General features: G+C 33.7%; 1 protein-coding gene across 1 annotated transcript; it reads right to left on the bottom strand.

Annotated features, from left to right (window-relative positions):
• Positions 1 to 1,051: 1,051 nt before the first annotated feature.
• On the bottom strand, positions 1,052 to 16,713 carry LOC143635749 (uncharacterized). Its single transcript, XM_077103507.1, has 19 exons — positions 16,561 to 16,713; positions 16,222 to 16,356; positions 15,330 to 15,401; positions 14,889 to 14,959; positions 14,719 to 14,818; positions 14,526 to 14,624; positions 13,810 to 13,936; positions 13,591 to 13,724; positions 12,821 to 12,880; positions 12,504 to 12,721; positions 11,051 to 11,480; positions 9,850 to 10,173; positions 8,909 to 9,496; positions 7,453 to 7,626; positions 6,072 to 6,308; positions 4,878 to 5,161; positions 3,302 to 3,550; positions 2,384 to 2,506; positions 1,052 to 1,439 (listed from the first exon to the last, which is right to left on the bottom strand). Exons 1-19 carry the CDS (start codon positions 16,711 to 16,713, stop codon positions 1,307 to 1,309), a joined length of 3,711 nt encoding a protein of 1,236 aa, XP_076959622.1. The 3' UTR covers positions 1,052 to 1,306.
• Positions 16,714 to 20,246: the final 3,533 nt, after the last annotated feature.

Below are 20,246 nucleotides of genomic sequence, written 5' to 3'. Positions count from 1 at the left end.
TTATAACTTAATTAATTAATCTTTTATATAAGGTTTGTTTAGTTTTGTTGTCACAATTAGATCCATAGCTAAAACCAATTGGTCGATTCGTGAAAAGTTAGGAAAGGTTCCTAACCAAATGAATATGCTTAATAGCACTCGTTTTGGTATTTGGTTAAGGTAAAATAATAAAAAAGAAAAAAGTTGAAAAAAAATAACATGTAAAACCTTTAAAAATCTTGAAAGAACATTTTTTTTTGTTGGATTTGATGGTGTGTGGGTAACGGTCAATGGTAGTAATCAGTAGTGGACAAGTGGTGGTGGGGCGACATCGATGGTGGTTTGGTGGTGACCATCGGCTGTGGTGGTGAGTGAAAGGAGAGGGATGGATATTGAAGGGTTTTGTTATAAGGGGTGAAAAAACCATATTAACCCTTAATTTGATGGCGTTAATAACGGAATCTTGACGAAAGGACGCATTTGGTTTAGCCAGAAAACCACATCGAATCAACTGTTCCAAATATTTTTTGAATAGAATGAGAAACATTGTATGTAGGTTAAATAAGGTATAATACTTGCCACAGAAAAACTTATGAATGATGTTTTTTACGAATAATGTTTTCCACTTAAGATTTAGTTAACTTACAAATAAGAGAATCTCCTACGCTGGACCAACACCCCCCCCCCCTTCCCACCTCCAACCGACTTCTTCACCCACCTCAGCTCTGGACGATTGTGTTGGAGTTGCTCTAATGTTTTCTTTCCAAAAATGATAATCGTATGTGAGTTAACTTACAAATAATGTTTTCCTTAGCAATATTACAAATTTATATTTTGAAACAAAATTTAACAAAATCAGTTTAAACCACCAGACTAGAGCCAACTGGTTTGGTTTGGCGTTCCACAATAAAACCGTAGTCAACAGTTTCGACACTTTTATTTGTCAAAAACCAAACAAAATGGACCATGAACATCCCTAATCACCGCTTAGGATCAATGCCCCTTCAATAAAAAAAATGTTGAAAATAAACTAGTCCTAAAAGTTACATATATTAAGATTTAAGGTAAATCAGCAAGAATCTTGAAAACACACATTGTGCTAGTTTTATCCTCCGACATGCATCTCATAATCTACATAAGATCCCACCTACCTTCACCAACTGATACAATATCATCAGCATATAGCATCCCAAGGAATGATAGCCTCATAAATATTCAGGGTGTCGGTAGGCAGAATAGCATAGCTGTAATAAACTAAAAACAAAGATCGCTGCTGACTATACAGGAACAAGATAAAGGGCATTATAGACATTTTACACATGCGACATCATTTATCGATCCCGAGGTTGTTGCAAAGATGACCAAGTTCGGGCCTGCTTTTCATCCAAGTCGTAAATTTTGTCTCCATAGGTGAAGTACCGTAAAGATATGATCTAAACATTATTAGTAGAAAATAACGCCTGCAAATTAATAAGATAAATAGTTTTAACCAACCGTTTTGTGGATTTAGATAAAAACATGAGGAAATTACCATTCTGCCCTTCTAACACTGGATTCCTACTCATTTAATTTGAGAATTAAATTATTTGTATCTTAAAGATAACATGAATAGAAATAGATGAATAAAACCTCGTAAAATAGTCTAAAGAAGAAAAACTAGACTATTACTGAAATAATATAATATAAGTAGTTAACCAATTGTTTTGTGGATTCAGATGAAGACATGAGGGAAATCTGACTCATTTAGTTTGAGAAGAATGATTTGTATCTTAATGACAAGATGAGTAAGATAAAATATATAAGTAAAACCTCCTAAATCATTTTCAGAAAAAGTAGACTATTATTGAAATAATATAACTTTTATAATCAATTTTAATATTTCACAAGTGTATTGCAAGACATAATCCAAAAGGTTTAAAACTTCATATACATACCTTCCACATTTCATCATATCATATTTATGCTTTCAAAACAATAAAAATATCACATTTATCAATTTCATGGCACTATATTAAAAGAATCTGTTACTAATTTCATAGCAAAAATATCACATTTACCAATTTCATGGACTATATTAAAAGAATCAGTTACTAATTTCATAGAAAAAATATCACATTTACCAATTTCATAGCATAACGAACTAAGAGCATCACCTTTATCCTATTGGTTTATTAAGTTCTGTCATAAGTACTAACAGATTATGTTTAATTTACCATGGAAAGGAAAAATAGGACAATTTTAGTGTTTTGAAATGATAAATATGATATAATGAAATTTAGGATATATGAAATTTTGAACTTCTAGAAGGATGTATTTGAAACTAATACAGAAAAACTAATATTGCTACTAATGGTATGTAACATAAGAAACCTTTGTAAAATAATATTTAAAATGTACAACTGACCTTAACGCTTTGATACCCATATCCATGATGTATGCTTTACATTCATCATCATTACCATCAAACTTCTCAAGTTCCTTGCTGTAGAACAGAATGTCGCCTCGAAGATGCCCGGCTCCAGCACACCTTTATATCAGTAAAATAATGCTGTTACAATTATATATTTCCAGAGTTCTCATAGGCTTTAACAATAATATACCACGTATATATCCATTACGTGGGAAGAGGGTGGGGTGGGGGGTGGGGGGGTTGAAAGTAATTAAGTGATATGGGATTGTATTAATCAGATAATTAGCTGCAATAAAACTGGATGCCAGAATATAGTATTTGGTTGTGCTTTTGCAGCTTGAAGTACTAATAAGTAGTTATTTGGGTGTTGCCAAATTCTGCTTAATCAAATGATATATGCATATGCATCTTGTTTAATCAAATTCAATTCTTACCAATTAAAATAAATACTAATCAAAATAAATTATAAAAGAAGTTAAAAACCAAAAATGAGCGACCCAAATTAAGCTAACATTAGTATCATTCAATAAATATAATAAATATTATTAGCAGTTAGAGTCAACAAGTTAATACCCAATTGGCAATAAGAACAACAAAGTATCATGTCAATTTTGACCATAAATAATGAGAATCAGAATCCATTGTCCATATAAATGCTTAACAATCATATTGAACGTTACACTTTTTTTCCTAACTTTAACAACCAGCTTTAAGTTTGGTGCAAACTGAAAGCAACTTACAACTTATTACCAACTTAAGCATTTATCCTCGTTTTAACCAAATTTACCGTAAATCGCTAATGTGGCACTAAATAATGCCGTGTGCCCCATAAGATGCCGCGTATGGAAAAAGAACACTTGTGCAAAAAAAATTATATAAACAAAGTTATTTACAAGTTTAAAAATTTCATACCTTTCTATAACAATGTCAACATCTGATTTGCTCTCGGACCCACGCAACAAAACTCTCGTAAGGCTAAGTATATCACGGTAGTCACCCCTTTCACGTGCTTCAAAATATGGATTTTCATAAGAAGATAATAAATATCGATTATCAGATGTTAATTTTCCTTCTGATTCAAGTCTTAAACATATAATAGCCATTGCATATGCAACGCCCCCAAATCCTGTGTGTGACACAAACAGATAAGACCCTGCACCACTGCACAACAATCCACTATATTACAATATATTATTCAATATTCATCATTTATTCTTATATTCATATTTTAGTGATATATTGATATATGCAATGTATGTTTTTTTAATCTTCTTGCGTAGTGCTTACTTCGGTAAGAATTGGTAAGTTTGTAAATGATTAAAAAAATGTATCTAAGTGCAACTGCACGAAGTAGAAACAAACTTTACACTTTTCTCCTATTTTAGCAACCAACTTAAATCAGGAAAAAAACAGAAAATGGAAAACTTATTACTGACTTATATGCAGAAAAACTTGAGTAAAATAAAAAATTTATGAATCAAGCTATGTAGTATGTACAACTTTCATAAAATAAAGTTTTTAAAACTTGTATTTGAAAATAATTATAAAATATCCTATAAGATTATACATTATAATGACAAACAAAATCAGGCATGTAAATGAACCAAACGTTCGGTGAACAGTTCGTAATCCGTTCGACAGATCGCTTAGTTTTTATATTTAATAAACAAACAAAAAATTTGTTCATATAGTTAAAAAATGAACATAAACACATGTCTCGTTTGTTCATTTATGTTCATGGGTGTTCGTTCATTTATGTTCATGAGTGTTCGTTCATTTAAGTTCGTTCATTTAAAATCATTTATGTTCGTTAGCTTACGTTTGTATAAGTTCGTGAATAAACTCGTTACAACTTTTTGGTCCATTAAAACAGCCTAGTTTCAATAATGTTTTAGGTGCAACACACTTTTCTTCACGTTAGTTTTTACTAGTTTTAGCTCGGTTATGTTTGTTTATCTATGTTCAGTAGTTCAGTTATATTCGTTCATGAACCGCTCGTTTATACGGTTAGCGAACAAACATAAAGGAACACAAACATGTTTGTTTTCTTAACAACCGACCACGAACAAGAAAACCCAGTTCGTTTATTTGTTCATGTTCGTTTATTCCGTTAAAGTTAAACGAACACGAACACACTCCGTTCATGTTTTTTCACGTTTACAAGCCTATTACAAAATGCTATGTCAGCAACTTTTGAAAAACCATACAAAAAACGCCGTGCTATTAGTTTAACAGGCCACTCGCTGCTACAGTCAGTAATAAGGTGCAACTGTTTTTGCTAAAATTGCTAATAAAGTTCATGATATATATACACGCATACATATATGTATACATGCACACGTATATATACATATACACGCGCACACACACACACACATATATGCGCGCGCACAGATATATGTATGTATATATGCACACACCCACATGCATATATTATGTATGTACGTATATGGCCTCATGGTTAAATTAAACAAAAAAATCTACTTACTTGTCCATACAATTCTGAATTGCATCAACATCAGAAGGTAAGGCGTCCCTCTCTCGAGTCAATGGAATCCTTTTGTACACCATATCATACCCTTCATTACTCAAAGCAGAATACACTTCTGTAGGTGTCTTTACATCTTCTATGAATATATTTTCCCAATATCCTACTACACTCGCTTGATTTAATGTGGGGTTATATTCTTCACGGTGTAAAAGCATTCGACCGCCACATTTTTTAATTTCTGATATAATATCCTCCTTTAACCGAGCCTCCATGTGTTCTACCTGCATATGTTCAGAAGCAAGCATGTTGAAAACAGATTCATTCAAGTTATTTTTTATTTTTTATTAATTTATTTTTTTTTTTTGTGGAGGTACCAATTTCAACCCATTTTCTTAAATAGGTCGAATTCGGGTTTTGTTTTATATCAAACAGGTCCAGTTTAAAAGCTAAAAGATCACAGATTGAATGGGTCAAACGAGTTTAAAGTCACCCAAAGTCCATTTTTAATACGTTGAATTAGGGTTTTGTATTATATCAAACGCGCCAAGTTTAAAACATAGCTAAGAGTTAAAACGGGTCAGACGGGTTAAAAGTCACCCAAAGCCTACTTTCAACGTATTAACTACTTACTACCTACCAAATCTTTAGAGAAGGAAAGAAAGTACGTGTGTGTGTAAACCGAACACGATCCGGCTAGTTTTGGCCCGTATTAAAAAGGTAAAAACTAAAAAGTGTACCAAAAATGGATTTTAGCTAAAAAAGGATAGTTTAGATTTCGACCAAATAATATTTTGAACACATACAACCAACTTGAAATTGTTTAATTCAAAGATTTAGTTTGCTATTGTACAAATCTTGTTCTAATAATTATAATTACCACATAAACTATTTATATAAATCTTCCAGAAAGGAAAAAACTGTTTGTTAGTCAACCCAATCTACCCGACCCTGTTTGACCTGTAACCCAATCTACCCAACCCTGTTTGCTGTAACCCAATCTACCCGACCCTGTTTGACCTGTAACCCAATCTACCCAAGCCCATTTGACCTGTAACCCAATCTACCCAACCCGTTTGACGTGTAACCCAATCTACCCGAATCCATTTGACCTGTAACCCAATCTATACAACCCGCCCATATTGCCACCTGTACTTTTTCTTGGTTTAAGTTTGTATAAGAAAAACAACGAACCACTGAACCGGTGATCCCCACGTGCTTGAGTGTCTCTACAGGTTTATTTAGTTCTCTAAGAACAAAAGGCGCGCCATTGATGTATACAACAGCTTCTTCCTGCAAATCGGTTAAAATTACTTTTTGAGGACCATTTCCTTCTGAAGGGGGTTCGGGCCCCGCACCTAAATAAGTTAGCATCTCTTTGGCACCCACAACTGTGGGAGTTGCCATGCAATACACAGGATAGCCATCCACCTGAAAAAAAGGTCAAACTTGTAAATGAGTCGATTTGGGCCGTGTTTGACTTTTATATCAGACTGGTCAAATGGATTGAAAGTCACCCAAAGTCTATGTCTGATATTTATTTGTATATCTGTATCATTATTGTGATGACATTGTTTTGGTTAATAGTACTAAAGTTAAAGCCTTAAATATACTGGAAGAATTTTGTATATACTCCTACAAAACTTGTGAAATATCATATATACCCAAGTTAATTAAAAAAAATCATAAATTCCCTTGCAAATAATTTTTTAACATAATGGCAATTTTACCCTTATCAAATATATTACTTTGCAATCTTTTTTATTAGTTTCCAATATCTTCTTCAAAACTTTTGAGTATTCGTTTCATAATGGAAATTTTAAGATTAAAATAAGAAAATATAAAATTATCTTGTTTTGAGAATATTAAGAATAAAATAGTCATGTTTTGAATTAATTTTATTGAAATGGGTAAATATATGATATTTTAGAAGTTTGTAGGGATATATATATATATATATATATATATATATGAAATTCACCCAATATAATTTTTACCCACCCATCTTATCACCAATAGACAAAAGAATCTCAATATAGAAGCCAATGAGACAATCAAGAAATGTTAATCATGTTTTTATTTTAGGTTTAATTAATTAGACTACTCTTTATCAAACAAATAATACTCTTACTGCAAAGAATAAAAGATTTTTACTTTTTATATGCATTACCTAAACTAGATGCTTCACCCCACTTATAAAAACAAATTAATACCTTGCAAAACCTAAAATAGAACTTTCTTGCCTAACTAAGATTATTAAAAACCTAAGGTTTAAACTTTTATAAACCTAAGATATTAATGCTTAAAAGTTGAAGTTAAAGTGACCTAGTTGACTCCCAAAAGTCTATATTCGACTCAAGGGAGAAAAATCTTACCGTTGTTTTCATCATTAAAATGAATCTGGTGTCCGCCACTGCTATGCTCGCTATAAGAGAGTGAACAGTGGGATTACATCCTTCAAAAACAAAATTAAAACTGTCTACCTTAGACATACTACATAATTTATGTAGTTTTAAATTTACTTTTATATTTAATTTATGCAATTTCTTTATAAATGTTATATGTACCATATTACCTTGTAAACATGTGGAGCACCATGGATTTGTATATGACTAGAAGTTCTTTGACCGGGAAAAAAGTACATCTTGAGTATTGACCCCTTTCCTAAAACAGAACCGCTTCGCTTTTTAACAATGGATTCCATTACTGCATCACCGTGTTGGGACTCTTGTGGAGCTCTTAATTCTTCCTGAAAAAAAAAGATACCAATTTACGCAAAAAGGTAAGCTTGATAAGAAATAGAAGGCAATTTTGGCATGTTTACTTGTAAGTGGGTTGATTTTTGTCAAGTTTGACTTCTAATGGGTCAAATCAGATTAACATCATAGGAAACAAGCCAATTCAGGCCATTTTTCAATTTACAGGTAAAATCCAGTAAATTAGCATACAAGAAAACAAGTTCAGTGGGTTGAAAATCGTCCAAAGTGTACTTTAATGCGCACAATCTCCTAAATCATTTAATTTTAAATTAGATTATTATTAATAACGTTTTTTGTCTTTTCCTAATCTTTAAGGCCAGTTTTACCATCTGACAAATTTTACGCTGAAACTGGTATAAACAAAAAAAGTTATATATTTGGGGGGCCTCCGCGTATGTTATCCCAATTAACTATACACGTTCATTTACGAAGAAGTTTAGTAACAGGTCAATTCGGGTCACATTTTATATTTAATAGGTCAACTGGGTAAAACAATGTAACTTGCATGAAAAAGCACAAGTGCAATGAGTTGAAAAATAAAGCACCAAGCATATGTTTATAGTGTCTAATCTCCCTGGGCATGTAACCATACCAAACGTTCAGTGAACAGTTTGTTAACCGTTCAGTGAACAGTTTGAAAAATAAAGCACCAAGCATATGTTTATAGTGTCTAATCTCCCTTGGCATGTAACCATACCAAAAGTTCATGTAACCATACCAAGCATATGTTTATAGTGTCTAATCTCCCTTGGCATGTAACCATACCAAACGCTTATTTAATAAGTGAACGAACATGAGCATGTTCATTTAAAAAAACTAATAGACATCAACACATGCCGCGTTCATGAACGTCCGCTTATGTTTGTTTAAGTTTGTTTAAGTTTGTTCATGTACGTTCTGTTAAGTGTTAATATATTCATTTAAAAAAATTTTGGACCATTAGAACTTACTCTACCTTTAATAACTTTTTAGGCCCAACACATTCTTCTTCACACTACTTTTAACTAGTTTTAGCTTAGTATTTACGTTCAGGAACCGTTTGTTTATATCGTTAACAAACGAGCATAGATGAAGACGAACATGTCCATTTTCTTAGCGAACGAACACGGACAAGAAAACCCCCGTTCATTTAGTTGTTCGTGTTCGATTGTTTGTTTGGTAAAAGTAAAACGAATGAACAGAACAGGTTCCCTTTGTGTTCGTTTAGTCCAAATCATTATATTCACATAATTAGATCATTTTTGTTGAAACAATTCAAAAGAAAATACTTACAGGGACAGTAAAAAACCGCCCGGGTCTCAATCTTATGGACCACTTCATTGCTTGAACTTCTGGTCGTTGATGTAACCAACTTTTAAAAGTAACCCTAGACTCCTCTTGTTCACAAAACCCATCAAACGCTTCACTTCCAAGATACGCTGAAAACGCAATTAACCGAAAATACCGTTCTAAATACTCAGCACCTCGGTTTAAAGCCACCCGTCTTTCTCTCGGTTCAACATGTTGTTGGTTAAATAACTTTCTATATCGGAGTACAGCTTGGCGAATATTTTGAAGTGCTGAACACCTGTCAATAACTGCATCTAATGCTTCTCGACATTCAACACCGTTGTCAAAAAAGCTAGTTATTTTCCATAACAGAAGGATGTCGTTTATACCAAATGCATGACTTGCACTGGTTTGTGTTCGGGTTTTAGATATAGATTCGGGCCCACTTTCGTCACCGCTCGATGTCCCATTGTCTGACTCGCCTCCACATGCCATGTCATCATGGAGAATTCTGATTGGTCGACCGTGATCGAGTCGAAGTTTCACAAGGCAAGCTATTACTGTGCCGGTAGTTGTTCTCCCTCTACCCATCTAAAGAGATGAAAAGAAAGTAAAAAAGAAGGATTAAGCTTTCGTAATGAAAATTAAATACATAGTAAGAAAATGATTATATTATATACTATATACAACAGATAAATATGACATTATGAAATGTAGAAGAATATAAATATGTGGGTGTGTGCGTGTGTGTGTTTATTTTTTACGGTCATTCAATATTTGTCTAGAAGTCACCAAAAGGTAGATAAATATGATATCATGAAACGTAGAAGAATATGCATATGTGCATATCCTTAAACTATCATTCAATATGCGTGTGGGTGTGTGTCCTTAAACTATCATTCAATATATTTGGGTCTTAAATTTACCAAAAGGCAGATAAATACCTGACAATTAAACACAAAAGCCGTATCTTTGGATGCAGATGAAATATTAAGAGCCAATGTGTCAAAATCTGAACTTTTGGGGGCTTTTCCATCAGTTATGGGTACACGTGCATATTTAACAGGGAACCCATCAGCTTCTAATGATTTAAAAACCTCTAATGGGGTCTGGACTACATTTTTGCTAACATGCTCCCAAGAATCATATATTTTTCCATCTTCGGTTTCGTGAATAACCATAATATCACCACCGTAACGTTCAGATTCTTTTAGGATATCTTCTTTTAATCGGGCTTCCATTCTCTCTACTCGTTCACGGTCAATTCCCTACATGTAATATTTTTATAATTATCCAATTCATTCCCATCAAGTGATTTATATCAAGGGGTGATTAACAGATATAATCAACTGACAATAGTTTCCTCAAATTAGGAAAAAAGAAAAAAAAAAAGAAGAAGACCAAATACAAATGTTTTAAACGTAAGAGTAAATTAAAAGAACCGGTTGTCGTGTATGAATCAACTTTTTGTTGCGTATGTTACACCTTGAATTTAACAGTGCATAAGGTGCATTCGGTTTCAGTTAGCGGCTTTGCCATTTGGGTTTGAAATTATTCGGCCGAAAAAGAATAGGCTTAAAATAATGATTTGGGCTTAATAGTTTCCGTTAATCAATAATTAACTGACTATTATCAATCTGGGCTAATAAATTTGGGTTACACTATTTATTAAATTCTTATAAGATAATTAAAATGAAATCAATAAATTCGGTTAGGTTTTCACGGTTTAGTTACATGCAAAAGAGAAACCAAACTGAAACTACGATTTGTACGAAAACATAAAACCAAACCGTCGTTTTTGTTTAGGTTCGCTTCCTTTGGTTTTTTCGGTTTCATGCACACCCCTAGTGGCCCTTTTTTTCTGAATATGGTCCCTTAAATTCTAGTTTTGCCTTCTGATCCCACTAAATAGTTTCAATTAGATCCTTTTGGTCCAAAGTCTATTATACTAGCAAATTGTCAAAATGCCATCATCATATCCGACCGCTATTTTTCTTAAAATTTTTATTTTCTTTAAAGCTAAACTCATAAGAACTCAAAGGGTGCAATTAAAACAACTTGGACGGAAAAAGCAAAACTAGAGCTCAAACACATGGATAATTTTTATAATTAATTTATAAATAGTAAAAGAGATGAATAGAATACCGTATACTCAAGCATGTTTTTGTAAGGTCTTTCAACCTCACGAAGCACAAACGGTTTTCCATTAATATAGATAACAGGCTCTTCTCTCATATTATGCCAAAAGACGGGTCTACCCTTTTTGGAACTGCCAACCCTTTGTATAACAGATTTAATCCCTTCAACAGTTGGGTTTGCAACACCATATACAGGAAAACCGGGAATTTCTCTAAAGTTAGGTGCACCATCGACCCTCTCGGGTAAACTTGGTTGTTGACAGCCAGGACAATGATCACTTTTAAGAACAGTTTGACTTCCCAAAACCTCCCCGGTTCTTGAAACTGCAACTATGCCCATCTCAGAAGGGTGGTGACCGTCACCAGGTTTGCTTACTTTGTTCAGTGGTTTTATATTTGCATAACCAAGTGCACCCATTGGGTCCCGCCTCAACAGCCTTTAACAGATTCAAGGGCATAAAAGTCAACCCGGTTTTATAAACGTGGTAAATTCCAAAGAATAGCAGCATACTTTTGAAAATAGTCCAATTTGGTGAGTATATTCTTTTTTATGTCCCAATCTGGTCATTAGAGATACTTTGTTCCTATTTGAGGATTATTATTTACACTATTATTACCATATCAGACTACTTTAATTACCAAGTCGGGGCATTAAGTTAAAAAAATTACCAAAGTGGACAACTTTTTGCCCCTTTTTGGTAACTTCTATTAACACTACAATTACCATATTAGCTTGCAAAGAAACTGAACGTTCAGTGAACTAACTATGAACCGTTACGCAGAAGTTTGTTAATTTAATAAACGAACAAACATGAACAAAACATCTTGTTATTTTAGTTAAACGAATAAACATGAACACATATCTAATTCGTTTATGCTCATTAGTTTACTTTTATTCTAAGTTTGTTCGTTAATATATTCATTAAACTGTTACGCCCATTACAATTTAGTCTAGTTTTATTATTTTTTTAGACCCAATTTGATATTCATGTTTACTTTTAATTGGTGTTTGCTCAGTTATGTTCATTTATATTTGTTATCTATGTTCAGATAAATCCGTTCCTTAATGTTTGTTCACGTTCGTGAACCGTTCGTTTATACTATTAACAAACGAACATGAGCACGTTCATTTTCTTAATGAACAAACACGAACAAGAAAACCCTTTACGTTTAACTGTCCGTGTTCAGCCGTTTGTTGGGTTAAAGTTAAATGAGCGAACACGAACATGCCCCTATCGTGTTCGTTTACAGGCCTAGACAAAAACAAAATTAAACCAAATTGGACAATTTCAAAGAGTGGACCAATTTCTTGCTCATATTTGGCCATTCTTAATTACATTACATAAAAGGTATAATAAGCAATATGGGCCATTTAAAATAAGATGCTATTTTATGAATTTGTGTAAACTTGTAATAAAAGTATAAAACTCTACCTAAATACAGAATCGAGCAACTGTTACCTGCGAATGATGGTATAAAGTTCAGGTCTTGCTTTCATCCAATGATAAAAAGTGAAATTTGAAGAGGATTTCTCTGTATGGAGATAAACAGCAAAGCAAATAAGGTAGTAATATCTTTCAAGATATTCAACAAAAAAAGAAAGCAATGCCGCCCTCTTCATTTCATCGGGTTGTTTCATAATACTATTTCGATATGTAGCAATTGCTTCACGTAAATTCTGTCACACAAAAATGCGTACTTAAGTTGTTAATTTCACAATCAGTAACTGTCAGAAAAGTTCATTATGAAACAAGATGAGGGAATAACGAAAAGAAACCTGCATGGAGGCACACTTGTCGATTACTTTGTCCACTTGCCGTTTGCCTTCAACACCACCCTGAAAGCATGAAAAAATCATGAAGAAAGCATACTGAACAGTTCAAAATGGGACCAAAAACAATCCAAAACAGGTTAAAACCAAATACAGTCCAAAATCAAACCAGAATCCCTCCTAAAGAGCAGTTCATTGGTTCGTTTCCAAGATTTCGGACTTCTTGTCTACATTCCAGGTTATATAAAAGATTAATAATATTTTGATGAAAGCTTTTTAAAGTAACTTTGTTGTAAATAATAAATGAGTAATGGCAAATGTTTCATGAAAAAAGATGACTTTTAGCTTTCTAAAAAAAAACAGTGGGTCTGGTTTGCATATATTTATATAATATTATATAATTATATAATTATATATATATAAGATGAAAATAATTCAACAATATATATTATGTTATATATAGAAATTAAAAATAAAATTACAATATGTATGTAAAATGCAATTACAATTTACAGATATGCATAAATTAATTAGAACATAATAAACAAGCTGAGCTCGAGCTTTTGAAATTGTACTCAAAACAAGCCAAGCTCAAGCTCTCTATAAGTTAAACGAGCTGAGCTCGAGCCTAGTCAAGCTCAGGCTCGGCAAGCTTACACCCCTACCAGTCCTAAAAGGCCTGAAGAAAGTGGAAAAAGAAAACAGACAAAAACCGGTACTAGCTATAAAAAATCTTTTCTAGGGCAGAAAACAACCCGGTATTAACCGTTTAATACCTCCAGCACTCGAATTAAGCTTCTTATAACAGTATATTCCCCTCTACGAAGTGCCTCCTCTGTATTTATCATATTGTCACTAGCATTTGACCCGTACACAGAAACTTTTCCAATTGAATTTGTCCTTGGGATGCCTAACAATAACATAGAAATAATACTATCAAAGTCTACTAAGAGTACTCAAGAAAAGTCAAACCATAAAAAACAATAAAGAGGTACCAGAAGCTCCTATTCTGTTAAAATAGATCAATGTAGCAATCACCATCCCTGTGGTAGTTCGACCCCGTCCCATTTGACAGTTAAATATGATCTCTGTATTTAGATCAGCTCTAGAAATTCGATCAACCTGATAACAAAACCATACAGAAACCAAATTACATATTTCCACTTTTAAATGTATGGTAGAGAGTACACTATGATGTACAAACAGCAAAACGCATTTTGAGCATTTTATAGCCACATGTTACGTATAAAATGTTGTTAATACAGTTTATGTATATATGTAGCTAAGAAATTAATAAATAGTGTTACCCATAAATATTGTAGCCCAAATGTATAATTAACTTATATATTACTAAATAAATAAATTTAGTCCAAAGTTTAAGGCCCATATTAATTACTTCTTGACAACAATTTCAGGCCAAAAATTTCAAGTCCAAATGATAAAACCAAAACATAGCGGTTTCGTAAAACGCAAAAATCGAATTTTCAGTTTTTGGTTCAGTTTTAGACCAAAACTGGCCCATGCACACCCCTCCCGATTATACAATGACAGGGTGTAATCAAACTTCAACAGAAAATTTGAGTTTATTTTTCATGCAGTAATGACCTCTATTTATAAGATAAAAGACTAGAAAAGGGAAACCAATTAAGCTAAAAAACTCAAATCGTTATCATTTAAATAAATCAAATGAAAAACTGAAAATAAGGCATACCAGCGTATCAAAATCCTGTTCCTTTGGCGACTTCTCATCTGTTACTGGAATGCGTTCATAATCAACAAGGAATTGTGTTGTTTGTAGCTCCATGTATACCTACAATAGATAAGAAACATTGTACATAATATATTTGTATGAAATTTTCATTTTGTTCAAGTAGAGTAACCGTGAAAAGGTGATATTAATAAACCTGTAGTGGTGTTTTCACAGACTCAGGTGTAACGGGCTCCCATTGGTCCACCATTTGACCATCTGGCAGTTCATCAGTTACTAGAATCTTGTTTCCATATCTGTTTAGTCAGTTAAGCTTTCATATAATGCATAGTGACTACTGATGAAAGACAAAAAAAAATTTAATACCTAGCAGCTTCTAGCAGTATGTCTTCCTTTAACCGGTCTTCCATTTGCTCCACCCGTGCCCTATTGATACCCTGTTGATCAACACATGACACCACATTATTATTATGAAAAACACTGCCATAAATGAGCAAACCATAAAATTTTGTTAAATTCTTTTATCCATCTTCAAACTTCTCTCAAAACACAAACCCAAATGTTCATTTCCCATTTTGTTCAGAGTACTGTGTTTGAAAGTTCTCAAAATACTAAAGGTTAATTTCACAATCAAATATACTCTGTTCTGTTTAAATTTGGTTTCATTTAAATAGTGTTAAAAGACTGTCAGACCAACTACAATGTATGCATCTAAACATCAAAATGGTGTAACTTAAGCAAATAGCAAGCACATGATCATTCCTAATATGTGAAGAATAAACAAAAGAAGAAAAAGAATAAACACACCGTGTATTCAAGATTGGAGAAGGGTCTTTCAACCTCGCGCAACACAAATGGTCGTCCATTGATATAAACCACCTGTTTCAAGAAGAAAAGGTTCACTGTCACACACATATGCAAACCACAAGTGTATATATGCACGCAGCACACACCAATACAACAGTGTGCATCTGCATGCTGCCATTTATACATATATATGCATTACCTAAAGTGAAATTCTACATGCGTGTATATAACTATATATACACATGCACATTTGCATATGCATGTATATATGTTTATATGGGGATGTATATATAGGTAAGCATATACACATGATCCTCTTCTTATGAGTTATGAGGTGATAAGGGTGTTTGTTCCATGTTTTTCTATTAGATGTAACATGTTAGTTTGAAGATTACTTAATGATTTCAAACTCTTCCACACTAAATAGACCCAATAGAGTATAATTTATTCACAAAACTGGAGTACGGTGCAATTTAATGATTGGCATCAATGTAGTGAATGATTGTTCATCAATTTCAACAGTTAGTGAGGACTGACGACACAGAATGCCTTTAGCGTATAACTGATTCTTCTAGGCCTCTCTTGATTTCGTCACCTTTCTAACTGTAATCATTGATTTTTCATTTAGGATTGCTGTCGCTGTTATGAACCATATATAGAAAAAAGAACCGGAACGCAATCGCCGTCTTAGTTCGTTTGCCCCTTGCAATCAGTGCATTCTATTGTCGAACACTTTCAATTTTTCCCACAAGGAAGAACATATGTATACTGACAAATCTATATTAAACTCAGATTCATATTCCAGAAAACGCTGTCAAGTGTCAAGGCTATGCCTATTGATGATCAAATATCTACTCTTGTGTATCAAAACGAACAAGTTAAAACTTCTTACCGGTTCCTCACGAAGGTTGATCCAAAGCACATTGGCTTGCTGCTTCCCATCGACTTGAGCCCCGAGATACGTAAGAACATTCCGGATCCCATCAATGGTAGGGATGGCAACACCATGGACGCGCAACGATTCAGCCTGATAGTAATACGATATAAACATAAACATAAACATTACAAATAATTTCCAGATCACTACAAACATTCAGCAGTAATACGATCAAAACACCATTCCGATAAGTAATATGAATATCATTTAATTAATCATAAAAAACCTCAAACCCTAGGAAAATGAAAGTGTGCAATGAATATGAATGAAATTAGGGCAGTGAATTGAAATTACCTGACGATAATTAGGGGCACCGTCGATTTGAGGAGCGAGGCGCTTATTCTGGCATCCAGGGAAATGATCGCTCTTGAGAATCGTCTTCTTTCCGAGCACAGATCCGTCTCGTTGCTTCATCACCTGCTCAGGCTCCTTAGGTATCGACGACATGATTGATTCTGACCTAATAGCATACACTATTGAATCAACGATGATCAATTGACGGTGATTACGATGCAAAATCGGTGCATGTAATGTGCAATTGGATGAGGGAGAGCTAGTGAGATTTAATCAACAATTTATTGATTGATTGGTACGGCAGGCAGGAAGTAGTAGTTAGAACAACGGAACGGATGAATGAATAAGTAAAGGATAATTGGGTAGTGGTGTGGATTTCTAGTGGCTGGGCATAAAGTGCAGAGACAAAACAAAGGTGCGTCAACTAATCGGACTCTTTTCTTTTGTAAACCGAATATCCATCTCTCACATGCTTAAACGTGTTTCTTTAATTTTATATAACAAAACCCAACCAAATTATACAGTGTTTTACTGATGGTAAGAAAATGATTTCTTTTACTATTGATAAAGTTTTAAGACCTGCATGACTATTATTTTTCGTGTGATATTACAGATTTTGATGTACATGCTTTATTTGACATCTACGGCTCGTACGATGTTATACATGAATTGATGTACACCACTGACGGGCTTCTTTAGGGCCAGAAGGAGCCTTGGGCCCCCAACGGGCTTTTTTTTTTTTTTTTGCTTAGAAATGTAGTTGAGATAAGAAGAAAAACGTGGAGTTGGAACTTACGGAAGCTTTTTCGATCAAGAACGGCGATGGAAAGTGTCTTTACCAGATAAATAAAGAAGACGACTCAATTTTCAATAAACTCAACCTTTTAAATCGTACATTTTCTCATTTTGTTGTTTGTAACTTTGTATTAATGAGATAGATCACTACTCATAACTTCACCATGTAAACTCATAGTTTGTATGTTGTTCTGGCAATCTACAAATTGCGACACGTAAAAAACAATATGTAAATATGAAATAAATTTATTTATCTTTATTGATTTAATTAACTTTATAGGTTTGCATTTTATGTAAACCTTTTTCTCCTTATTTTGATGAATATTAATAGTTAATTTTGTTAAATATCAATTAAAGTATTTTTAATAGAAGTTGAAAACCGTTGCTCACTCTTGCATGAGCGAGGAGGCTTTCTTTAGTCCAGCGGTGCTCCAACCCTCACCCCGGTTCCATTTTTGTAGTTTAAAGTTATTCTGTTTTTGTTTAAAAATTTTGAACCTGAATCCTATGTTTATTGAAAATGGGTGGTGCTTGTTACATCTTACAAGTTTTTATTTACTAAAATATCGTAAAATGGTGTGCAAGTTAGGTCCCAATTTTGTAACATCCGTATTTTGAGAATAATAAATAAAAGAGAATTTATTATTTCGTGTGTGTCGTTAATTTGATCGTGTGTGTAGATGTTTGGATAATATTTGGATTTGGAATTGTGAATGGGTTGTGGGCCCATAACCCCCTGTATAAACCCAACCCCTCCATCCTTTCATCATTTTCTTTCTTTTCACACACACACACACACCCTAGAACACACACATACATTCTCTCAAGACCCGAATCCAAAACCAAGTTAAAGTAAGGAAGAGTTTAGTGTGCAAGAGTCTTCAAATAGCAAGAACACGTCCAGATCTATGAATTGTCCAGATCTTAACTCGAACCCGCGAGCAAAAGGTGAGTTTTGGTTTAAAATGTTAAGTTTTGTGGTTGAGTTCGACATGCAAACTGATAAAACGATAGATCGGGTTGTAAGATGTAAGAAAAACTTAAACTTGGTGAATTATAACCTCAAGGGTGTGTTATAGAACAAAAAGGTGTTATCCGGACCTTGAAAACACAGGTATACAAAGTTGGTATAACCCAAAACCCATAAATAGAGTAGAATCGGGTCCTAAGGAAGAATCTCGGAGGAAAATGACCTTAAAATGGTAAAAAAAAACGAAGTAAAAAGGGGTTTTTCGCATGAAAAAGGGCTTCGCATCGCACGCCATGCGATGCGAAATGGCCATGAGAAGCGAAACCTTCCCATGCAAAGCGAAACCTTTCCATGCGAAGCGAAACTTCCCGTGCGAAGCGAAACCTTTCCATGCGAAGCGAAACTTCCCGTGCGAAGCGAAACCTTCCCATGCGAAGCAAAATTCCATGCGAAATTCCAAGTGAAATTCCATGCAAAATTCCATGCGAAATGGCCATGCGAAATTTCATGAAATCCATTTTCTAATGCATTTTTGTTAAAGGACTGTTAATGAAAATAAAACTTTTTCGAGCTGACCTGGCAGCTCAACCCCAGCCAGGGGCTCTGCCCCTTGGACCCTGCTAAGGGCTGCCGCCCGTAGACCCCCGCTAGTTGAGGGTTTCATTAATGTGGATGTCTGAAGTAGTAGTAATAGATAATTGACACTCGTGATGTGTTACACAGTTAGCCGTGCACAACTCAGGAAGGGGATTACTATTAACGGTGAACGAAACAGGATCCAGGTGAGTTCTAGCCCCTTTATCTGTTATGCTTTCGGGGCTGTGTGCATACTCCTATGTGATAGTTAATACATTTACTTAATTGATAAGTGTATGATACGTGTATGACTATGTATTGAATGTTATTACTATATGATGATTGTATGAATGAGCATGTATATATATATATATATATATTATATACATAAAACAGGTAAAGTATGCACGTATGATAAATGTATGGATGATTGACGAGACAGGTATGGTTATATGGTTATTCGAGGCAAAAGGGACCAGACCATTATAATATCTGTGATGCTAGGGACCAGACCCTTATAATATATGTGATACAACATCTGTGATGTTTAATGTAGAATAGCTTATGGTATACCATAGGGTTTTATGAAAGAAAGTATGTAGGTACGTATGCATGTATGTAAAGTATGTATGAAGGAAGTAATAGTAAGTAAGATATGAATACGTATCTTCGGATGTGTATGGGTGAGAATATGAATGTAATGTATGTTAATTGATTAACTAGAACTCACTCAGCGTATCTGACTTTTAGTATGCACACAGGCAAATAGGTTGAGGCAGCTGGCTTGAGGAGGGACACATGGCATGAACTGAAGAGACTGGCATGCACGATGAAGTGTCATGACTGTTTTAATTAATGTTTATGAAAAGACAATTTGTATGTTAAGACAAAAACGAATGTTTTGTAATGTGATGTTTGAAGTTTTAAATTATTCTGCGAAGTTTTAATTAACTCTGATATTTAGAACTGTGTTTATAAGTAAATCCAACACCAAAATAGGGCTTCTAGGAACGGGACCTTACAAATTTTCTTTTTCCACTTTGCTTAAAAAAAACACTAACTTTTATCAATCAATACCAACTTTATGTAGATAAACCTTATAATACTATTTTGTATTAAATTGTGTTATGTAATTAGGATTACATAAAGGGGTGCTTATATAACCACGATATTACTACAATATTACTGGTGTGTAGTTAAATAGTATGAAAAGTTAGTTTTTTAAAAGGGTTTTGTTTCACATAGAGTCGAGTTTTTAATTCATAAAATGATTTTTATCTTAACGAGACTACACACAAATAGGCAAGTGTACATATCGTATATGTAGTATAGTATGTGTAAGAAC

This window comes from Bidens hawaiensis, unplaced genomic scaffold, assembly GCF_021521415.1.
Source record: "Bidens hawaiensis isolate Kalapana, Puna unplaced genomic scaffold, B.hawaiensis_p1.1 tig00007678_1, whole genome shotgun sequence".
Taxonomy (NCBI): domain Eukaryota; kingdom Viridiplantae; phylum Streptophyta; class Magnoliopsida; order Asterales; family Asteraceae; genus Bidens; species Bidens hawaiensis.
This window is presented reverse-complemented; position numbering and strand designations above follow the sequence as displayed.

Excerpts from the sequence above, each read along its gene's own strand:
- LOC143635749 (XM_077103507.1), bottom strand. The coding sequence starts at position 16,713 with ATGTCGTCGATACCTAAGGAGCCTGAGCAGGTGATGAAGCAACGAGAC. Across the intron at positions 15,402-16,221 it reads TCAACCTTCGTGAGGAACCG|GTGGTTTATATCAATGGACG; the intron begins GTAAGAAGTTTT and ends TTCTTGAAACAG. Across the intron at positions 11,481-12,503 it reads CTTTATACCATCATTCGCAG|GCTGTTGAGGCGGGACCCAA; the intron begins GTAACAGTTGCT and ends AATCTGTTAAAG.